Here is a 24,124-nt window from a genome sequence, read left to right as displayed (position 1 = left end):
GGCCCTGTGTGTTGTATGATAGCAGAATAATCCCGGCTAGTCGCGCAGTTCAGCCTTTGTGCAGCTGGAATTATTTCAGCGTTTGGGGAAACATTCGCTCCTATGGTCCGGTCCTACCTCTCCGGGCTTAGGGGGTTATTCAGAACCTGATCGTAGCCTTGTAATTTCACTGGACGGCCGGTTAATGACCGACTGCACATGCGTATGGTTCAAAGCGCACACGTGCAAGGCCATCCTGATAAACAATCCAGCGTCTTTTCTGATCACTAGCTGTTCGCTAGCTGATTGACATGAAGCCAGTGTTTGTGGGTGGTAACCATCCGGTTACTGAGAGTGTCACGGGAATCCCCCTATTGCCCTGGGCAGCGGCTATCTGATCGCAGGGCCCTGCATATATGCATAGGAGCGATGGGGTCAGAATAAACCCCTTAGGGTCTGGCCTCATGTAGAGGAGGACTTTGCTATGCTGACATTAGACAGGGTCACACTAATGGACCGTTCTATACCTGTCAGCACAAGTCCGAATTTGGCCCCTCTATCGATGGTGCCTGAACTGCACGTGTGTGCAATGTGCAGGACCCCGCTGCGAGTGCCTTCAACAAATGTTCCCTTCGCCGAGGAGCTAGCAGACTGATTGACAAGCAGTGGGTGTTCTGAGGTGGACCCCAGGTGTTTCATGGGCGTGCCCACAAAAACAGTGGATGTGCCCATAGAAACGGTGGGCGGGCCCCTGCGAACGCAGACGTAATGGTGGGCGGGTCCCTGCGAATGCAGACGTTCCCCTGCCTGCTTGGGGCGAATTTGCATTGCTAGATCACAGGGCATAGGTAAAGCCCCGATCGCTCAGCACACATCGCACTGTGCATCCCGGGTGTACCACGATGTGTGCTGAGCGATCGTGCTTAAGCCCATCGCACAGCACGGAGGTCAAGTCGCCCAGTGTTTGTACGGGGATTAAGGTTGATCATTTTGTAGCCAGAGAAGATTAATCTCCACGTAGTTCAAAGAACCCCCAAAGTTAGCTGTCAGTAGAATGTTTTCCGGGTCTTGTCTCCATTTAATTAAAATGATGTTTAATTGTGTGTGAGTATTCGTGTAGGGCCCAGAATTTTGAGTTCTACCCGTATTTGAATAAGCTTCTATATCTTCAGTCATGTCTGGTGGGTGCATCTTACATATGACACACAATCTGCATATAGAGATGTTTTAACAACACACCGGTTGGGTTTGCATTGCTGGTTGATTACTGTCTTTTCTTTTTGTAGTACAGTACGTGCTTTTTTTAAATGTCTTATTTTGGGACCCTTAATTGTTCTACCAATGATTACAGGAGCGTGACACAAGTACTGCCACCATTACAGCACCTGTTCCTACCACAGTGCCGTTTCCTCGAGTCTTCCACAGATCTGAGATACCCAGCGTGGTAAGTGTTTTCTGTGCTGTATTTTTTTAGGCTGATTCGTACTGAGAGAGAGAGAAGGGGGAGGGGGACAGGCTTGGGGCATACCTCTCAACATCGAAATCCCATTGATCGGGAAAAAAAGGGGGCAGAGAGGAAAGAGAAACTAATGTGAGCATGGTGGCGGAGGTAAGATAGAGACAGATGGGAGGCTGAGATGAGATAGAGGGGGTGGTGACCACCAATGAGACATACAAATTAGGGAGGGGGAACAGATGAGAGAGAGACGATGACAGGACAGAGATGAGACCGAGGCCCTGATTCTAATTCTAAGCTTGCAGCTTACCGAGTCCTTGTAATGCCACCCCGGCGATTACACCCCCCCCCCTCTGCTGCCGTCTCCCCTAGCAACCACCATGCGAGGGGATGTGTCGCGAAGTGCTCGCAGCCAAAGAAAACATTCAATGGTCGATGACTATCTAATGATTTCGCCAGGGCTCACAAATATAAGTCAGTGGAGACCTGTGTACCCATGGGAACGCCAGGGGTGATCCCCATTCCCGCCTCCGTCCGCCCCGATGCCTGTGTATGGCTTTACGACTATGCAAGTTGTCAAAGCCATTCAAAATCATCGATGGTTCATGGCCGATGTCGAATACTTTTGCCATCGATGGGGGAGAACCATCGATGGAACAGCAAAACAATGTTTTGCTATTTTTTATTTTTTTCAAAGTGCCGGGACACGTAGCATAGCCCCGCCCCTCGTGTTTTGATTGGCCCACAGGCCAATCAATCAAACTCAATGGATGAGCATCGATATGTAAAAATATCGATGGTCATCCATTGCATAGTTTAGCACTATCGATGGCCAGTTGCAGAATTGCCATCGATGGCAACCATCGATGGCAATGGAAACGATGGCCATCCCTACGCATAATAGACCATGCACAGAGTCTCCAAAACATGAGGACGGGGACGAACTCGTTATATAGGGAGGCAGTCAGAATCACCCCTACTGTATGTTGTTTTTCCATCAATTGCTTGTCTGTTGTGTCTTTTATTTATGCCGATTTATCGATCAGTCCGATCATTTTACTATTCACTGCACAGTCGTGTGATTGTGTAGGTCACAGAGTGATGTACCTGCTATTAAATGAGATAAAGAAGCCCGGCTCCTGTCACACAGATGCCTGTGGATTGTCAGACACCCCTGAATATTACATGAAGGTCACACACTTCTTCTGCTTGTAGAACCTAGAACTTGAACGGCGGAATGAATGCGTACTCTGAGCACACGGCTCCTCGTTTCTCTGCCTGATCTTTTCCATCTTACTTGTTACCATTTTAAGCCCTTTCCAGACATTAGTGCCATTACCTGAGAGTACATGATCCAGTGTCATAGTTTCCGTGGTAACTATAAAAGCTGATGGATTACGTTGTATGCCCAGCAAGGACAGCTCATTAGAGAGGGAGTCATTGGAGGAGAGCCTGCTGTCCACACATTTACTATCTCCGTATAACAGATTGGTTTTAAAAGGGAAATGGAAAATTAGCATACCAGTTTTAAATTTCTGAATATAATTATAGAAAAGAGTAAAGGTCCATACACACTGGGCGACTTTTAGCTAAAAGACTTGTTCCTATGGCCAGCCTGTCAGCTTGAAAGCCTCCCAGTGTGTACGGGGCAGCGGTGAGCGATAAATCGCTCTCTCACATCATCGTCGGCAGACGCCATTCATTGGCTGGTATTACCAGCAGATGAGCGATAGGGTGGATGGCTTTCCATAGCATCCTGCTATGGAAACTCGTCCACCCCCCAGGAATATCGCTCAGAAGGGCAAAAATCAATCAGTGCGTATGGACCTTAAGTGTAAGTTAGGTTTAAAATATGACTAGGTACATTCTGAATCCATACATAACGTGTCCGTTTCTTTCATTTAAATTTTTAAATACATGAAAATTATTTGTGGTGTTTCTGATGTGTTCTGGGCTCCCTCTGTGATGCATGGGGTTGTTGCATTGTTTTTGAGGTTTGTTTCTCAGAACAATGTTATCACATCTGGTGTTCTCATTGTGATGCAAATAGCTTATCAAACACATTGCTTGCTTTCATTTTGGTCTCCGCTGATTAACTACACATCATTAGATGTAAGAACATTTATTTTGAAAGTAAAAACAACAACCTAGTTTATCTGGTGAGCGGCTCGATCACATTTTCCTGGCCGTGTGTAGCACAGTGGTGAGTTTTCTATAGAACAGAACTCTCCTGGCACCTGTACGCTCACGGAGGAAATAACTATCGCTTAGAATAGCTCGTATTAACATTCAACCTATTTAATGTGTTGCACATTTTTCCGATTGTTGGAAACTACATAGATTGCCAGATCCATGTAGGGAACGGCCATCAGTGCATTCGCCATCGATGATTGCCATCGATGATGATACTGCAACCAGCCATAGATGGTAATGAACTATGTGGTGGTTATGGGGGGCGGAGCTACACTCCGTGTCCTAGCACGTTGGGGGTGGAAAAAAAATCAGTTTTGCTGTGACATCGAAGGAGGGAAACCATCTGGTTCTCCTCATCGATGGCAAAAGTATTCGCTATCGGTCATAAACCAGCAATGATTTCAGATCGTCAATGTCCATCCCTCCATTTTGGGGGAGGGGGGGGAGAACACGACTGCTAATTTGACAGTTTAGCTGCTTTTTCCGACAATGCAGAATTTTATCAAAGGTGAATCTGCAGCACTGAGTCCCGGACGAAAAATGTCCAGGATTGAATATGTCCTGGACGATATTTCCGATTATCGAAAATATTGGGCAGGATTGAATGCCCCCATGTGTTTTTGCCTGTGCAATGATTCTATGTCAACCATGTCTGTATGAACCCCCCCCCCCCCCCCCCCCCCATTTGACATGTAGCATTGTGAAATTATATTATTGGCTTACACCATAGGAAACATCTGTATATGAACGACGTAAGCGAAACCTGTCATGTCTGTATGGATCTATCTTTAGGATATACCTGGAACCGGGAATATAAGCATCTTTGCTCAAAAAATGGCTGCCAAAAGAATTTCTGAAGCAAGGAAGATGACAGGAAGTTCTACGGTGCATCCACAGAACGTTCCCCCTGTTCCTATGGCCAGCCTGTCATCTGATGAGAACCAACCGTACCAGTTACCAGGTAGGTTGCCAGCATTTTCAGTCTCCATGCCAGTGGCTCACAGGGCGAACTGTACTGTCCCCTTGGAGGATGTAGAGGAGGAGGAGGAGGGGGAGGGGGAGGGGGAGGGGGGGGGGGTAGGCTTACCCAGAGCCACAGCTCTATAGTAATATCTGTGCATTATTTTTATATACATTCTCACGTCAGTAGCTAGGCAGGAGGACGGAACACCGCCCCAGTCCCCAATCATTCACAATCTCAGGTTGTATAGTATCGCCCCCATGCTCTTCAAACTAGCTATGGGCTGGATACTAAATCAATTGGGCACCATTACTGGCAAACTAACAGCCTTTACAGATTTAGTCTATGCCGGTGATATCGTCTCCCTAGCTGAAAATATGCATGGTGCTCAAAACATCCTAAATATGCTCTGTATAAATGCAGTACATTTGTACTGTAACCACACCTGTGCAGCTGAACTTAGATGGAAATATCTTTGCACAAGAGGATACCTTTTAAGTATTTGGGTTCAACTATCAATGGTCAAGAGATAGCCGCTACAAGTGACATCACAAGACGCATCGGTTCTAGTACAGCCTCTGGAATCAACCGCACCATTGGCACAAAATTCAATTGTTTATTGCTCCTGCTCCTGATCTCCCATCTAAAGAGGGGTGGGGAGGGGGCGGGGTACGATATTCCGTTGCTTTTCTCTTTTCTATTGCACTTGTCACACCCAGAGTGGTCCATTTAGCCGCAGAATGTAGCTAAACCCAACCAAAGGAATGATCGCAGAGTGAAGGGTCAATTTTGGCTCATTTCAGCCCCCCCAAAGGCATTGACAGCCGATCAGACCTGAACGCAGCAGAAGTTGGATAGGTTGTTAGGGCACTATATACTGACTACCGGCTAGACAACAACTAGAGTACACTTGGAGCTGCACCTGCATTTGGTGTTAAAACAAAGGTCGGAAGCTGTTTCTTTTGTGCATTGCTTTCAGATTGCTGCCATTAATAAGTAGATTCTGGTTACATCAATTTATGTTCTGGTTTGTATATGTTATGGGGCCTACACACAGGGAGATGTGCTGATGAGCGTTTGAGCGATGTTAGATCTCTCAGATCGCTCAGCATCGCTCCGCACACAGCGCTGTGAGCTGAGTGATCTGTCAGGGCCAGTGTTCTCCGCTGAGAAAACTGTCTTTGACACTGGCGATTATAGATTTATCAAGCATATTAGATATTAATCGCCAGGCGATAGCGCCGCGCATCGATATACCCTTACACACGGAGCAATGTAGGGGCATTTTCTTCATCGCTACATGTGTAGGCCCCATTATTGTATAGAAAAATACAGTATATATTTTATATTGGGGCTATTTTCCTATAGTCCGAGGTAACGTACGAGACTGTCATTCCATTTCAGGTGATCCGCATTTGCCCAGGTCCTGTCTGATAACAGGAAAGGGTCTTCAAACTTCAGGAGGTCGGGAAGAGGCTCAGAAGATCCATCATGAGAATGTGGAGAAGCTGAAGGCTCTGTCCGAGGAACAGATAAAACAGGAACAAAACCGTTTGCTGTCACAGCTTGGTAAGAGCAGAGCTATATCCATCTCTGCATACAATGATGAATGGGGACAGTTATATAGATTGACACAAGAAATAACAGAATGAAACTCTGTGACTCACCAAAATAATGTGGATGGTCCTCTATCAATAGAGGCAAGTCTGTTAATAAAGGGGGTTTTCTTCTGCGGCAGACGTCAGGGGCCAGAGGGATTACATTGGGTAGAGAGTGAGGTCACGACCTTTCCAGCACCAGAAAGGATAAAACTTCTGGACTGCCCAGAGACAGCCCTGGCTCCTCCCTCCTCTACCCCGCCTCCTAGGCTAGCTTACTTTCAGTTTGGATTGTGCTGGCAGGAGCCAACACGCATTTTGAAAGGGCTGCTGTTAAAGCAGCTTAAACTTCGTTTTTAATTTTATTTTATTCTTGTTTTTACACTGACTATTGGTCAGTGACAGAGCAGCAGCGCTGGGGGTCTGTTAGACCCCTGCACTGCGCTCCATCACCCGGGACCCGGCAGCCCAACACCACCCACGTGGCTTCCACAAGCGGGGGTGTTCGGCTGGCTCTGAAGCACTGGAGAGCACAGCCGCGACGGGGACCGGGACATCAGCGGTGACAACCGCTTTCAGGTAACGCGCTCCCCGCCGGGAGTGCGAATGCGCACGCAGTTATAGCGGCTGAGCAGCCCGGTGGGGGGGATCGCCGGGCTGCACTAGCAAGCGGCCAGAACGCCGCCTTTCACTAGGTGTGCACCCTGACCCGCTGGACCACCAGGGAGACTTTGAGTGTGGGCAGCGGCGTCGGTATGCGGGGCCGCCCGGCAAGCGCCGGATCCCCGCCATTTTACCGACGCTGCATGAGTCATGAAATCCCGGTGGCCATTTGCTAGTAGGGGGAAGGGAGCCTCTCCTCACACAGCCCCTCTCCCGGAGACAGGAGCTAGGATGTACCCATGGGGTTTCCAGCCCTGATCTCTTCCTGCCTGCCTGCTGCAAGTGTAAGAAGGACACAGAGAGCTCTCTGCCAGTCTGGAGTTCCATCTCTTCACTGCCGGGCCATATGGGCAAATCCCACCTGTACCTCTCCTACTGGAGCACAGGGTACAGTACTTTATGCTCCTGCCGGCCTTTGTGCTTTGCGGAGCTCAGTGCCACTTTTATTATTTGCATTGTGCTATGTCTCATAACTGTGTTAACACCATCACTGCATGTCAGAAGTATAGGTGTTAGCTGTACCAGTTTAGCTGCCTCTTGTACAATCTTAGAGGACAGCGATAGTGACACAGGGACTCCTATATTGGTGTCCTGCACACATTGCAAGGCTGGCCCGTGTACCACCGGCCAGCCTGGGCATATGAGTATAGCCTGATGGCGCAGCTACCCTTTCAAAAAGGGACGCCATTGTAAGGACGGAGCTGGTCAGGAGGGAAGCTTACCGCAGGGTTTGCTCCCAGAGACCATGACACTTCCCCAGCTATCACGCGGTTCTGGCGGTCATTTTAACATACTTGCCGCCATTGCACGCTGCTGGAGGCTCCTGACTACTAATGCCAGGGCTGTGCTCAAGCTTGTCCTGGTTAACTGCATATTGAATGCAGTAGCTCCCCCGGGTTCTGTGATCAGACAGTGGGGTTTAGAGCATAGTGGGACAGTATTGGGCTGTATGTAAATTAGGTCATAGCACTCCTGTGTTATATACCATGGTGTTGTTGATTGGCCTGTGGCAGCTCATCTCCTTATACTGTCTCTCTTATCCAGTGATTCTATCTCTGGTTACCTAATACCTACTCTCTCTCTCTCTCTCTCTCTCTCTCTCTGTGTGTGTAGTGTATATATTGTCAGGTGGAAAGTGTATAACTCAGTTTACATTGTCATCTGAGGCAGGTCTCTGCTGCCTTCCCTGATGTATTTTTCCTCTGTGACATAGAGATCGTTAGATTCTGCAATAAGCCTCTAAATGTGCAATGTGTATCTGCTGGCTGACAAAATAAAAACCCCTTCTTGCTTTCTTCCAGAAAGATACTGTGTTCTCAGATTACAGTTTATGGGGGGGACAGTTTGCTGCCAGCTAGGTCATACAGAGGACAGCAGGAAGTCTTATACCCTGCTATCAGAGTGACACAGAGGTCACTCCATTAATCAAAGGCAAGGGCAGCAATGTCTAATGCAGATAGCATGACTTGTATGTTACTAACTCATGAGTTAGCAAAGTTTTCCATAGCAAGTCAATTAGAAATCACAGTGTGTGCAGCCATTACAGTTCTGGTCCAGACACTTAGTGTAAGACACCTCTGCTAACTTTTAAACCCTGTCGGAACATAGTCCAGGCCTGTTTTACCCTAATAGAGCAATAGCTCAATCAGCAACGCTCCCGTCTCTTAAGTAGACAAGGCGCACGGCTATAAGGATTCAGTCCCCACAATACCAGGGGTTATTTCATGTTCTGACAGGGCACTATGGCAAACGTCACCAACGGTGGACTCTGAAGTGTAATTTCTCCACAGGATAACCTTCGGTATTCCTGGTCATTGGAGTTGGAACATTGCACTGTCACATACAGAGCTGTTTGTGGTGTGTACGCACAATACAATCCAGTGTGGGATCTGACTATGAAGTCGGATTTACATTAGGATCACATGCATGTAGCATGCAGATCGCACATTTGAGATAATTTGACTTAGTATTCCTCCAGGCCTCTTGTAGCCTTGCACCCCAGCGGGGTAGCATTTTTTGGGAGATGCAGCTGTGGAGGTGCAGTACGAACTGTGTAATGGTTAACATTACTACATCACGGCACTGATGTCAATCTATATTCATACCACATTGGATATGCCCAATCTTGTTTGAGATCACATGGGAACACCAGCTGTTGTAGATAACATGGGTTCCATTCAGACAATGCCATTACCCTAACGGTGTGGAGTTTATGTGTATTCTCCCCGTAATTGCGTGGGATTACTCCAGGTACTCCCGTTTTCTCCCACAAACAATTCGGTTTGTCATTTCTTATGGTTCTCCTTTAAGTTATGTTAGCGGAGTAACACTGGCTGTAGCTTTTATAATTAAAAGCTAATATGGCCTTGACTACGCATCTCTTCAGGGACGCAATTTCACTTTGGTAGAAGTTTTACTGGTTGCCAATGTTGACGGCCTTGTTCATATCAGCGCCACCATATGCTATATACCAATATGTTGCCTCTTAATCTGTACGACCTATTTTATAGGGGTACATGAATGCATATGTTTATGCTTGTAGGCATTTGTGTATGTACATGTGTGTATATATATATACAGTACATGTACATACACAATATATATATATATATATATATATATATATATATATATATATATGTGGATATATATAGCGGTGCTAGGTCAGCATTCTCGCTTCTTACATTCAAACAGCGGTTCGATATAGTTTCCTGTTTGTTTGTTTTCTAATGTATCTACATACACATACATTATGACCAAAACTGATCCTTTTGGTAAATCCGTGTTTTATACATGCAACAGTACATCTTAAGGCATAGACTGGATAATGCTATTATGGAAAAGATGCTTCTGTCTTGAAACCGAAGTGAAAAAGACTGTCCTGTGGGATTTCTGCAAGGTAGAACCTTGGTTTCTAGGTCACCCTGTGCAGGTCCAGTCGGGTGATGCAAAAAGGGTGGTTTGTTATCAACCACTAGGGCGACACTCTGAGTGGGCCGGCTATGAGCCTACGGCCACACCACCCTGAACACGCCTGATCTCGTCTGATCTTGGAAGCCAAGCAGGGTCAGGCCTGGTTAGTACTTGGATGGGAGGCCGTCTGGGAATACCAGGTGCTGTAGGTTTAGGCCTCCCGCTTCTTCCAATGGGTGCAGCGCAAGATCCCGGCCTTGTTGGCAAAACTATACCGGCAGATGGACCCTCCCTTCGGAGGTGTTCCTGTGGTTGGTAGGCCATTGGGGTGGACCAATGGTGGATTGATGGCTTTGCGTCACATTTACCAGGTCACCCTGTATGTGTCCAGGTCTCGAGACCCTGCAGGTTACAGAGTCCACGCTCTGTTATGTCAGTCCAGTGGCTATTCGTTCGGAGGTAGGCTTTTCCCCATTTTTGCTCCTCCTCAAAGTAATTTGTACATTAAAAGTGGAGGTGGGGGCACCTTAATCCAGGAGAATCTGGTTCTCGGATCTGTGAACCCTGTTAGGGGTCTCTCTTATCTGTCTGCCTCTGGGGCCAGAACTGCTCACAGGGCTGTTAAGACAACCTTATTAAGAGCCACGGGATTGAATTCAATCCCAGAATTTACCGTTTGTCTAGGGTTTTGTCCTTTCGGTAGAAGTAGTGGGGGCTGGCCTCCGCCTGTTTCTTTAAAGCAACAGGGCTCGGCTCTCTCCTTTGTATTCCACAGCCTATGAGCTCTGTGGTATGATCTCCGCTCATTCTTGCAGGGGGTCCTGCAGATCCAACCTCTGGTTGTTACAAACATGGTGGTTTGATAAAATCTTTCTCTGATTCTTTGGGCCCTTTAGGGCTCTTTACAGGCTAACTGGGACAACGGTTTTCTTGTTGACCGTTGCTGCTGGGTGTCTGCCCGGTAGGCTCTGTTAGGTCAATCGCCTTTCATAGTCTTTCATTCTCATAGAACGGATTCTTTGAAACGTTACTTTACACCTCACAAGGTGGTTCCTGAATTTCAGGTCATCCAGGAGATAGTGATCCCTGCCCTTTGTAGGCCGGCGGTCTCTCCTGGGCATCAACTGGAGATGGTCTGTGCTTTGCACGTCTGTAATACTTTGGCCATCTGACTCTCTCTTTATCCACTAGAGAATTTATAAGAGGGGCTGGTCTGCTACCATGCAGACTATTGCCAGCCGATATCTGCGGTCGTTTATCAAGCAGGATTCCTTGTTCACCTCACTCCCCGTTCTTGCAGGGGTACGGGCTCATTCCACTACATCTGTGGGTGTGTTTCGGGCTTTTACAGGTGGTGCAACGGCAGAGCAACTTGGCAAGGCGGCAACTTGGTCGTCTGCCAACGATTTCTTACGCTTTTTTGCGTTTGTTATGTTTGCCTCTCAGAACTCGGCATTCAGCCACAATATATTGGCCGCGGCACAGGCGCGTCCCCACCCTTAGGTGGCTGCTTTAGGACATCCCAATGTAATCCCTCTGGCCCCTGACGTCTGCCGCAGAAGAAAACGAGATTTATGTCTTACCTGTTAAATCTCTTTCTTCGAGGACGTCAGGGGCCACAGGGATCCCTCCCTGCCGCGCCTGCTTCATGGTATTGAAGTTCATAGTTCCTCCGTTGAGTGAACTTAGTTAAAAGTTCCTTTGTTGAGGTACTTATACATGTCACAGTTATGGTTTCTCTGTTGAGCAACCACACACACATATATTTGTTAAATGTGTTACTGTATGGGTTTCTCTTCCTTCTATCTTGTCTCCTGCCTGGCTTTGGGAAAAACTGAAAGTAAGCTAGCCTAGGAGGCGGGGTAGAGGAGGGAGGAGCCAGGGCTGTCTCTGGGCAGTCCAGAAGTTTTATCCTTTCTGGTGCTGGAAAGGTCGTGACCTCACACTCTACCCAATGTAATCCCTGTGGCCCCTGACGTCCTCGAAGAAAGAGATTTAACAGGTAAGACATAAATCTCGTTATTTGGGTTCACTCTTTCTGACAAAATCCTTCTTAGGTGCACTGCAGGGGGGCAGATGTTACTTGTACAGAGAGAATTAGATTTGGGTGGCGTTTTACTTCAAAGTGAGATCTATATTGCAGTGTAAAAATAAAGCAGTCAGTATTTTCTCTGCACAGAAACAAAATAACTCACCCAAATATAATTCTCTCTGCACATGTTACATCTGCCCCACCTGCAGTGCACATGGTTTTGTCCATCTAATGGTGTGTACACATGGGGGCGATTTTTGCTAATATCGCGATGGGAGTGTGCATCGGCGATATATCACCGTTTTTTCCCCGTAGTGATCGCTGGTCGCAGGAACATGCTCCTGCGACCAGCTGATTTCCACTGCCGGGCTCCCCCGGCAGTTACTTTTTCATCAGCGACCATCTCTGATAAAAGTAAGAAACAGAGATGTCTCTGAGGCACCTGTCTGTTAATTTCTAACAAGCCCCATTCATTTGTAGGAATAAATATATGCGCCGGCTTCGCATAACTGAATCAGGCCCTCAGTGAATCAGTTGCTTAGAGGGCAGACGGCTTCCCTATAACTTTATATAGGTCTGTGCCTTTGCAGTGTGAGGATGGTCCGAATCCTTATCACTATTACATCTAGTTTACATGTAATCTGCTAACCCAGTGGTTCATAAACCTCGGTCCTCAACTACCCCCAGCAGTTCACATTTTCCAGTTCACCCAGCAGGTGCACTCATTACTTAGTGACACATTTCTCAGGTCACCTCACAGGTGTACTCATTACTCACTGACACATTTCTCAGGTCACCCAGCAGGAGCACAGGTGCAATCATTACTCACTGACACATTGTCCAGGTAACCCCACAGGTGCACTCATTACTAACTGACTCATTTCTCAGGCCACCCAGCAGGTGCACTCATTACTCACTGACACATTTCTCAGGTCACTCAGCAGGAGCACAGGTGCACTCATTACTCACTGACACATTTCTCAGGCCACCCAGCAGGTGTACTCATTACTCACTGACACATTTCTCAGGTCACCTCACAGGTGTACTCATTACTCACTGACACATTTCTCAGGTCACCTCACAGGTGTACTCATTACTAACTGACACATTTCTCAGGCCACCCAGCAGGTGTACTCATTACTCACTGACACATTTCTCAGGTCACCCAGCAGGAGCACAAGTGCACTCATTACTCACTGACACATTGTCCAGGTAACCCCACAGGTGCACTCATTACTCACTGACACATTTCTCAGGTCACCTCACAGGTGTACTCATTACGCACTGACACATTTCTCAGGTTACCCAGCAGGTGCACCGGTGTACTCATTACTCACGGACACATTTCTCAGGTCACCTAGCAGATGCACAGGTGCGCTCATTACTCACTGACACATTTCTCAGGTCACCTAGCAACAGGTGCACTCATTACTCAATGACATATTTCCCAGGTCGCCCAGCAGGTGCACAGCTGCACTCATTACTCACTGACACATTTTAAAAGTTCCCCAGCTGTAGCTAATTATCCCACTTGTGATTCTGTGTGGAGGCCTGGAGAACGTGCAATGTCTTTGTGTAGAGGACATCAGGTCGACCCAGGTAGATAACATCCTCCTAAAGTAATAATTTAAAAAAATTGTTTTGTTTTTTTCAGACCTTCATCACAAAGTTTGCTTCTTATTTCCTAGATTTTAGCTACAAAGCTATTGATTAGACAAATATATGAGGGTTCTGCCTTTACTTTGTTAATAAATTGTAATAAATTACTTTGTTTCCTTATATAAGATCCGAAACTGGTTGCCTTCTTGAGATCAAAAAGAGAGGACCAGACAAAAGTAGAGAATTCGGGCACCAAAAGTCCAGCGGGAGAACCCCAGACGGTCAGCCCGGAAAGATCTTATTCTCCATCCGATACAAATGCATCTGGGCAGTCTCCAAGCAACGAAGAAAATCAAAGTGCAGTATCAGGTAATCAATGAGCCCAGAGACAGGACCTCTGCAGAGCAGATCAATAGCACTAAACACCGGGGATGAGTTCAGCATAGGAAGCGGACTCACGCTCGTGAGTAATCCGTCTCATTCCTCAGTTTATTCACTTCTATCAGAATTATTTCACAATCCATATTACACACATAAAAGGTGAGTGCAAAATATCAATACGCAGCCTCAAGAACAGACGGCGTCCTGTACATCAGTCAGCGGCAGAGAGTCCGAGGTTTACTGCTAGGACATTACTTTTATCCCAGATCACACAGTATCTACATCAGCAAACATTGGGGCAGATGTATTAAGCCTTGCGAGGGTGATAAGGAGAGATAAACGTCCAGCCAATCAGCTCATTACTGACTTTTTTCATACACAGTCTGTAACATGGCAGTTAGGATGTGATTGGCTGGACGTTTATCTCTCCTTATCACCCTCGCATTTATCTCTTGTTAAGGCTTATTACATCTGCCCCTTTACCACTTATCGTTTTCATGGGAAATGTCAATCATATTTTGGAGTGTAGATTCATTTACAAGGGCCTGACGTTAGGACTGCGTTCAGCGCGAGATGCCTGGTGCTAGTGAGCTGTCAGGAGTTGTACACATCTGCTGTGCTTGGGCGTGTTTTATTATTTTATTGTTGCTGAACATGCATCTAGGACCCACCAGGAGACTGTGCTGAATAATTGAATATGTGACGTTTGTATGCTTTGATGTGACTGAGTCACAAAGGAACTCCCATTGGATAAAGCTGCAGCATTGCAGCACTCCGAAGCGGCTTCGGCGATTCGCCTGGTCGCAAAGCCGTTCGCAAGGACGTCACTGGACTACCGCCGCTCACCCCGTCTTCATCCTGGCGCTCGCAATCAAAAGTCAATTCCCACTGACTTCTATTAGCAAAGCCAGGAGAAATAGTTTGATGGTCAGCGAGCAGATGTTTTGAGGCTGGGGAAGTGATAAAGTGGTGAAAAAGAGGCAGGTCATAACACACCAGCCAATCAGCTCCTAACTAACGATTACAGTTCCACTTTATCACTTCATAAGATTCTAATAATCATTCATCTAGTACATTCTTAATATAATAGCTGGAAGCTCATTGGTTGGTATATGCAACATTACTTGTACCCTTTACAAGACATGATGCACCCCCTCCCCACCAAGCCAGATAGAGATATATACATGACCCATGTCTGGAGGAATGGCTGCATGTAGTTGTGTACAACTACTTGATTTGGAAATGTATGTAAGCTCAGTGATATACATACATCTCGGGTAGTGGGGCCCACTGTACATGCGCAGAACAGGCACGCACAGTGCCCCTGAGACACAGCCTGTCATTCATTCGGTGGCTGGTGTGGGTGAAGCAGGGTGGCGTTGTCTGAGAGTGGCAAGGCCAAGGGCTGTGTCTTCTGATGCAGGATTCCTGGCTCCAGCAGAGTGAACAGTCCGACCATCCTGCAGACGAGCAATGTTCACGCTTGTGATCCGATCGTGCGTGTTCGGATACAGCAGCGGGAACGTCCTATGTTCTAGAACAGGCATGTCCAACCTGCGGCCCTCCAGATGTGCTAAAACTACACATCCCAGCATGCCTTGCCACAATTTGGCTATTAGGGAATGCTAGAATGATGGCAATGCATGCTGGGATGTGTAGTTTTAGCACATCTGGAGGGCCGCAGGTTGGACAAGCCTGCTCTAGAAGCTTCTGTTACAGCATGTTATTGTTAAAAGTGTGTTGTACTAACAGCAGCTTTTCTGGATAGCTGAAGACCTCCCGCTGAAGCCGCAGAAGGAATGGGTTCACATGGACGATATAGAATTTGAGAAGCTGGAATGGACGAAGGCTCTTCCCCAGAGAAAGCAGCAAAAAAACAAGAAGGTATTTTTATATCTGGCAGTAATTGATGATATGGTTATTCCTAGCGTTACCTTTTACTGCCATCTGTATATTGCAGCTATCAATCTCTTTGCTTAATGCTTTGTAGATGGCTGATCCCATTACTGTACAGCTTAGGTCTGAAAAATACAGTGAGATGGATTTGGGGGGGGGGGGGGGGGGGAGGGTGTAAGGGCTGTCATCATATGGAAAGTGATTGCTAAGGAGGGTGAAGTTGGCATCGCCTGTGGAGAAGGGAAAGGACTTTTTATTCTTCGCTCCACAGGAGACAGAGTTTGACGCTGGGTATAGGTTGGATGTAGGACTGGGCACCAAACAGTTAAAACTTTTGCCTCTGGGCAGCCCAGGCTCCTCCTTCCCCTATACACAGTCCCCAGCCCAGACAGCCAGTTTCAGTGGCATTGAGCTACTGCTGGCACCAATGGATCTTGAAGAAAGATACATGTGGGGTATTTAATCTTGGCCCCAACCTCTTCACTGCTGCCGTTTCCGAAAGCTTTGAAGGCAGATTCTGACAAAACAGATCTGTCTTTAAATCAAGTTGTATCTGTTTTGTCAATTCACAGCTGTTTTTCACCGAATCCATGGCCGTTTTCACCGACACGCCCACTTTTCGACACTCAACAGGTGGAACATTGAATTCTGTCTGTCGAGCGAAAATGACCCGGGATTCCGACTGTTGGGACATTCCAACAGTTTGAATCCTGGGTTGAATACCGTCCTTACAAATTTATTGTCGGATCTGACTGGTTGTAACAAAAACCTGGAAATCTCTGAATGACAGTTTGGCAGTTATCCAGCATTTTGAAGCAAATGGTCAACTGTCATTTGCTCTCATCCATTACCAGGATTTTGTTCTAACCAGCCAGATCGGACTATATACCTGTAGATATATGGACAGCTTTAGAACCTAAATCTAATTTTTAAATAATCAGGGGTTTAATTACTAAAGTTGCCCATACACGGTACAATTGCCATGTGCGATGAGAAGCACGCTCCCGCGCACATCCCATTGCGCGGCTTAAAAAGTATGTGCTGCATATACTTTGTGAACTAGATCGCATCAAACAAAAATCGCATGTGATGCAATGCGATCTAGTCCATAATGCATTCAATTATTGTACCATGTATGGTCACCTTTAAGATGGGAGTTCTATTGAAGATGGGATGTTTCTATGGGCAACCAATCAAATCTACATCTTCCTTATTTAGCACCTCCTAGAAGATAATACAGAATAAGTATGGTCTGTGTAATTACAGGGAATGCAAGCACGTTTCAGCCTGAAGGGAGACCTGATACCTCCACATTCTGAGATTCCTGTTCATCTGGGGCTGCACCACCATGGGGAGGAAGCAGAGGTAACCGGAGGCTGTGTGCGCTACGTTCTTGTGTCTGACACCAGTGTATATAGTTCCAAATTAATCATTTCTCCATTTCTAATAATTGTGCCTCCTTGTGTCGGGCAATAGATGCCTCTGATGAAATCGTTGTGGTATAGCCGGTCCACAATGTATAATTGACCCCAAAAGGTCGAAGCATGAAAAGTCATTTTTCACGTATTTTGGTGTCAATGTCGACTCCCAGTTAGTGTACCGTGGCCCGTTACCGTTCCCAATGGCAGTCTGCGCGGATGGAAGAGGCATGAAAAACCGAAAAAATTCCCCCCAAAACTCAAGTCACTATAGCCATATGGACATGTCGGAGACTAGCTGTGGTGGGGTGCGATGGTGGGGACCCTTCCTCGCACTCTGGCCAGGGACAGCACACAGCCGGCATCGGCTCACTCCGACCCTGTTTGGTCCCCACCGATATTGGCGTCGGCAGGTTCGCCTAGTGTGTATGGGGCTTAACATTGCTAATCCGATCAGCCGAAATCTTAGTCTTACGATTTACGATGATCTGCCTATCTGTTTCTCTTTTGTTTTACAGAGAGCCGGTTACTCCCTCCAGGAGCTCTTCCATCTGTCACGGAGCCAGTTCATTCAGCAACGGACTCTGTCGCTGCAGGTTCTGGGGCGCATTGTGAAGAAGGTAGAGGAGAGAAGGATTCCTATGGGTTTATAGCGGTGCACCAGGCGCACGTGGGGTTACAAGAAGTTAGTCTTGGATAAAATTGTGTCAGGTGTGGATTAAGAGATATACATTGTCTGGATCAGGGATGGGGAGCCTTTGGCCCTCCGGCTGTTGTTGAACTACACATACCAGCATGCCCTGCTACAGTTTTGCTATTTGGAATGCTGGGATGGGTAGTTCAATAAGAGCTGGAGGGCCATAGGTTCCTGTGCCTGGTCTGGATAGATAGTCAGTAAGTTGTCACTCAATACGTCAACAGAGTCATTAAATCAACGGTCAATTGGTAGATGGTGACGTGGTTTTTCATGATTTTTTTGATTGTAGGCTAACCCCAACCATCACCCAAATGGCCAACACCCCCGATACTGTAGTCTAACCTTAACCCTCACCCTAGTTCCGAACCTTAATCTTCCCTCCCATAGCCTCACCATCTCCAATGTACCTAGCCCTCAACATAACCCATAAAAATCATCTGTCAACCTTTTTGTGTGTCTTTCTTCTCACTGTGTCGGCCGTGTAATCCCGTCGACCTAAGTTACTATGTACCTATTGACTCTCGAACGAATGACCCTTTGGAACTACTGAAGGTCTGAATATTGTTTCTTGAGTTCTAGACTGTCTATCTAGACCAGGGGTGGCAATAAGTGTCCCTCCAGCTGCTGTGGGACTACACATCTCAGCCTGCCCTGCCATAGTTTTGCTATCAGAGCGTGCTAAAACTGGGTTGTGTAGTTCAACTTCAACTGGTGGGGGGGCACTTACTGCCCACCCCTTATCTAAACATCGTCAGTCCTCTATACTAGTATATGACGTGTGAGCTAGAAGTCTTTAGTGTTGCTTATTGGCTGATGTCTGGACCGGTCTCTCTTACAGGCCAAACAAGGAGAGTTTGTCTCTGTCCTAAAGGGAAGTGTCCTACAGTTGCTGTTGGATGCAGGGTTCCTCTTTCTCCTGCGATACTCTTTGGATGATGCCATAGAAAATGTTATTGCTGCAGCAGTTGGCGCTTTGCATTCCTTACTGGTGTCACCAGACGACGAGGTAAAAAAAAATAATGAAAAAGTGTCAATTTTGTCTTAAATGCACTCTTTGAGAAGTGTTTGATATAATAAATATTATGAACATAATACATTTAAAGTTAAACTTTAATGACACTTCTTATTTGACCATCTTAATTGTTTTATTTACATTGATATGTTACATTCCAAGATGACCTTCCATGTTAATGACCTTTCTCCTGCTCCAATGGTGGATACTGGGCTTACACTGGGGCATAGTGAGTAGAGGGTGGAGCCTGGCACTTTAAATCCACTTTAACCCTAACCCTAACTGTCCCACTTTCAGCAAGTGTTTCCTATTAGCTAGAGAACACCTTCTCCTATTGCATGTCCTTAAGGTGGTTATTTCTAGGTGGTTCATATCTAGTAGTATACTTTACTTCCGCCCAAGTGACCTCATGACAGTTACTTTAAGAATATACAGTATTTGGTTTATAGGCACCTTCATTTTTGTACCTGCATTTACCCATAGTTCATGTTTTAAGCAGGCAATCCCAGGCAGAAATCCGTAGGGTTATATTTTGGGATCACAATTTTTAAATTAAGTTACTTTTTGTCTCTTGCACATGAATCAGTGGTTCCCAGCACTGGTCCTCAAGTACCCCCAACAGGTCACGTCTTCCAGGTCACCTGTGGATTTTTAAAATGGGACAGTTGGTGATACACATTAGATTGGCTGGGTGCCTTGGAAAACATGAACTGTTAGTGGTTCTTAAGAACCGTGGTTGGGAACCACTAACATGGATGAATGTTTGGAGTGGTTCCCTCTGCAAGGCAAAACCATGCATTCTAAGTGATTGCCCCTTTTAAAAAAAACATCCACGTTTAGCTGGCATCCTGCTTGGCAGCAAACTCGCATGCATTACATCACTTCCTCTGGGTGTGATACAGAGTCGCACGCCGCAGTGAGCGCAGGCCAATGTTTTAAACACTGCACATGCATCATGATTGTTACCTTACAGAGACGTAGAACAAATTTGGGTGCAGGAAGTGGGGATTTTAGTGGGCATTCCTTGGGTGTAACAGGGTGACTAGACGGACGCTGGCGTTGTTGTTGACCGGGGCTGCATGTTTAGACTTCGGAAGTATGCCAAGTTCAGATGGAGAAAATGCACCTGTCATAGAGATGGCGCTAGATTCAATGGTGTCTACAGACGCAACCAGAGAGATTTCCACCGGAGCAACGCGCTGTAAGTCTTTGTCTCGGTTTTGAAGACATTGACAACGTTTCCATGTGACAAAATCAAGCCCGTAATCTAATGGATTGTAGCTGATGGGGCCGGCACTTTCCTTCTTGTGTTTTGACCGTTCTTGAATGCTAAAAAAGTCCTACATTTGTGTGGTTATGTTTTCTCCTTTTCCTCTGGCAGGAATATCTGGACATGACCTTTTCATGGTACCAAGGCACAAAAGTCTTCCCTTTCTTACCCAATGACGAGGAGGAGGAAAGCGACGATGAAGATGACGAGCTAGAGGATAAGGCACTGGGAAAAGAAAATCAGAAAAAGTCTAAAGAAGATAAGAAAGCGGACCCAGACGTGGCTCGTTATGATGCTGTAAAGGTGAGTAGGGGAGATGCAGATGCCGGAAGCTCCTCCTCCTAGGAAGCGGGTCACTGGCAAAGACCTCCCCTCCCTAGGTCACCTGTGCCTGGACTATACTGTCTACTAAATGCCCAGCATATAGAAGCTTGGACATATACAGGGTGAAATTTACTAAGATGTGAAATACACGTCACAGGTCATGTTGTTTTGGGCAACCAATCAGAAGCTACTCCTTATTTACCACCCACTAGAAGATAGTAGACAGGATGTGATTGGTTTCCCATAGCAACATGACCTGTGACGTGTATTTCACATCTTAGTAAATTTCACCCACAGTGTCTAGATAGACAGTCGAAAGATCGACATGCAATATGTTGACAGAGTCAGAATGTCGTCATGAAAAAGGTAACTGGTTTGTTCTTACTTCACCACCATGTCGGCACACAGGGGGGAACTTAAAATTGTGCCAAGCTCAACATTGATATCCAAAACATGTCGACCTTTTCATGTGTCTACCTTTTTTCATGTTGACATTTTGACCCTGTCAACATTTGCCATGTCCACTTTTTGACTGTGTCGACCTAATGACTATCTATCTAATAATCCACGCCCTTGGTTTTCATCCATTGCCTTTCCTCTTAGATGTTGGGTTTGGCCACCACGTGTCACTAACAGTCTCCTGGCAATGGTCTATTTGGTACTTGTTTCCTATCTGGGCGCCCATCGCGGGCATCGCGTGTACATCGCATGCCATTATAATGACATGCGATGCGACCGACGCGATTACCGCGATTTTACATAGGGAACAATGTTAAATGTCCCAATTGACCCGATTTCACATAGGGAACAATGTTAAATGTCCCAATTGACCCGATTTCACATAGGGAACAATGTTAAATGGCCCCCCCCCCCCCCCCCAATTGTTAACGCCACTCCACGATCAACGTCAACCCGAAGCGAGGCGAGCGCAGCGAGCCCGCGAGGGGCGGCGGTACGCGTCCTCCGACCTTTTCATACCCCTACTATCCACTAGGGCGTGGAGTGAGAATAGAATAGTGTGGCGAGCGCAGCGAGCCACCGAGCCCGAAGCGTGGCGAGCGCAGCGAGGGGACACGGATACCTTCACAGGTATCCACATCCCCTTGCGGGCTTCACAGGTGTCCGCGTCCCCTCGCGGGGCTCGCTGCGCTTCGGGCTCGGTGGCTCGCTGCGCTCGCCACACTATTCTATTCTCACTCCACGCCCTAGTGGATAGTAGGGGTATGAAAAGGTCGGAGGACGCGTACCGCCGCCCCTCGCGGGCTCGCTGCGCTCGCCACGCTTCGGGTTGACGTTGATCGTGGAGTGGCGTTAACAATTGGGGGGGGGGGGCCATTTAACATTGTTCCCTATGTGAAATCGGGTCAATTGGGACATTTAACATTGTTCCCTATGTGAAATCGGGTCAATTGGGACATTTAACATTGTTCCCTATGTAAAATCGCGGTAATCGCGTCGGTCGCATCGTATGCGTTTTTTTGTCAGCACGCGACGCGACCGACGCAATTTTTTTGCTTGCGATGCCCACGATCAAAATCGTGGGTGCCCAGATAGGAAACAAGTACCGTCTATTTCTAAAGGGCCCTACACAGGGGCCGCCGAGCGGTCTGAGCGACGCTCCTTCACACAGAACGCTCGTCTCTCTCAGCACACAGCAATACAGCGCATTGTGTGCTGAGCGAGGTGTCGGGAGTCATGGTTCTCCATTGAGAACACCGGCCCCAGCTGATTAATAACCTGCGTGCAGGTAATTAATCACCGCCGTATTCAGACCGGCGGGGCTGCACAGGTAAAGTCCACACAGCGATTTTCAGGCATTTTCTGGGTGATTTAGTAAAATTGCTCAGTAATTGCCTGAATGTCGCCCTGTGTGTAGGGCCCATACGTTTTTATTGCATATGGAATGTGTCCGTCACCCACTCATTTTGTATCCTGCAGGGTCTTCTGAAGACCAAGCTTCTGCACAGGCTGCGGTATATCTTGGAGATCGTGAGGCCGCCGCCCTCTGTGGTTCTGAACATTTTTGATATTCTGATAAGGGTGGCCCGACACTCGGCGGCAGCCTGCGGCCAGGTGAGAGTCACTTATAATAGATCACTGCATCCTGCACTTAGTAATCACATGATAAAGAAGCACTGACCGTGTGTGTATGTGTGTATATATATATATATATAATACACACACACATACATACTTTACTGTGTATATACTGATCTCATATACACTTATATCCACCTTGCTACCTGTGCAGATTACCGGGACGCCTCACTCTGCACGGACAATATATTAACTATTACATTGAGGTGCAATATATTATTGCAATTTTTTTCCACCATTAACACATTGTTATCCATATTTGCACCTTTATCACACAGTTAATGTCATCTGTGTATATGTTCTGCAAGGTTATGATTACAATAACCAGTCGTTGATATATCTACCTGTTGTCCATACCATTACTTTGATATGTGTATTAGTTTATACTCCCCATAGCAGAATAAATGCATCTGCAAACAGATTACCCCTTGTATAGAAATGTTTTGTGCACGGTGGAAAGTCAGTATACTGTACTCAGTCTTACGAAACTCCAAACATCCCACCATCGCGCACACGTAGGGGGTTTGTGCAGTCTTCACGTACATGCAGTCACACTAGTGTTGCAATATAGGACAACCATGTCGACTAGCAGCATGCCCGGCACACTGTACGAAATCCTCAGTGCGCAGGTAACCGCACCTGTCTAGTAATACTTAAGCACAGTACAACAACCAATATAAGAAGGTGCAGAGCTTTCTTAACAACACTGGAGAACTCGTATTCACAGGCACAGGGCTTGTCTCTAGAAAGCACAATTAGTGAAGGTGCAGTGATTTTTGGACCGATTGGCTGATTTTCCTGCAAACTGTTTGCGATTTGTGAACCTTTGCGATCCGATGCACAGTCATGTTGCGAGTAAGGATGCCAATCCCGGGGCATTTTTTCAATCCCGGGATTCTGGATTGAAAAATGCTCAATCCCGGGATCCCGCCCTGAAAAACGTCTGAAAAACGCCCTGGCCGCCCACTATTTACTTACATTTGCGGAGGTTGCTGAGTGGGCGGCCGGGCTGATTGGGTGGCCGGCAGCCGGGAGCCAGGTATGCTGAATGGGCGGGAGGGAGGGCTGCTGGCTGGGGACTCGGGAAGGCTGGTTTGGCGGGCGGACGGCTGAGGCGGGCTGTGCCCTGCGCAGCGTGACCTCTGACCTCGTCACGCTGCGCAGGCCGCACGCCGGGTATGGGAGAAGCCGGGCAGCGTCTGAGCTATGCGCAAACGCTGCCTGGAATTAGACTGCGCAGTCTAATCCCAAAATCCTGGGATTGGAGACTCCAATACCGGGATTGAAATCCCGGCATTTTGGGGACCAAATCCCGGGATCCTCACGATCCCGGGATTGGCCACCCTAGTTGCGATTGTACGCAGCCTAGTGACCAGGTCTGTCCCTGGCACTATGGTGCAGATGTATTAAGCCTGACGAAGAGATAAAGTGGAGATCAATTGGAAAGAGATAATGCACCAGCCAATCAACTCCCAACTGTCATATTTCAAACACAGCTGATTGGCTGGTGCCAATGCCCTAGACAGTTCCTGTTTCTAGTGATATAATATCCGCTCATCTGAGATTAGTCTGACATGTTCCTGGAATGTATATTGTATAGTTCCACCATTATTTAGATGAGCAGTATTTCATTTT

At 46.9% G+C, this 24,124-nt stretch overlaps 1 protein-coding gene and 1 pseudogene across 2 annotated transcripts in view; both read left to right on the top strand.

Annotated features, from left to right (window-relative positions):
* Positions 1-24,124, top strand: part of RPAP1 (RNA polymerase II associated protein 1) — a 59,137-nt gene that overhangs the window by 13,819 nt on the left and 21,194 nt on the right. For both annotated transcript variants that reach the window (XM_083167516.1, XM_083167517.1), the window contains exons 4-13: positions 1,331-1,423; positions 4,421-4,589; positions 5,994-6,158; positions 13,581-13,763; positions 15,544-15,659; positions 16,938-17,036; positions 17,608-17,709; positions 18,625-18,792; positions 20,180-20,371; positions 22,331-22,465. In XM_083167516.1, coding sequence (XP_083023642.1) covers positions 1,331-1,423; positions 4,421-4,589; positions 5,994-6,158; positions 13,581-13,763; positions 15,544-15,659; positions 16,938-17,036; positions 17,608-17,709; positions 18,625-18,792; positions 20,180-20,371; positions 22,331-22,465 — 1,422 coding nt within the window. The remainder of the gene's footprint in view (positions 1-1,330; positions 1,424-4,420; positions 4,590-5,993; positions 6,159-13,580; positions 13,764-15,543; positions 15,660-16,937; positions 17,037-17,607; positions 17,710-18,624; positions 18,793-20,179; positions 20,372-22,330; positions 22,466-24,124) is intronic.
* LOC146051476 (5S ribosomal RNA) lies at positions 9,857-9,975 on the top strand (annotated as a pseudogene).

Source organism: Crinia signifera, chromosome 12 (genome assembly GCF_055691185.1).
Source record: "Crinia signifera chromosome 12, ASM5569118v1, whole genome shotgun sequence".
Taxonomy (NCBI): Eukaryota; Metazoa; Chordata; class Amphibia; order Anura; family Myobatrachidae; genus Crinia; species Crinia signifera.
This window is presented reverse-complemented; position numbering and strand designations above follow the sequence as displayed.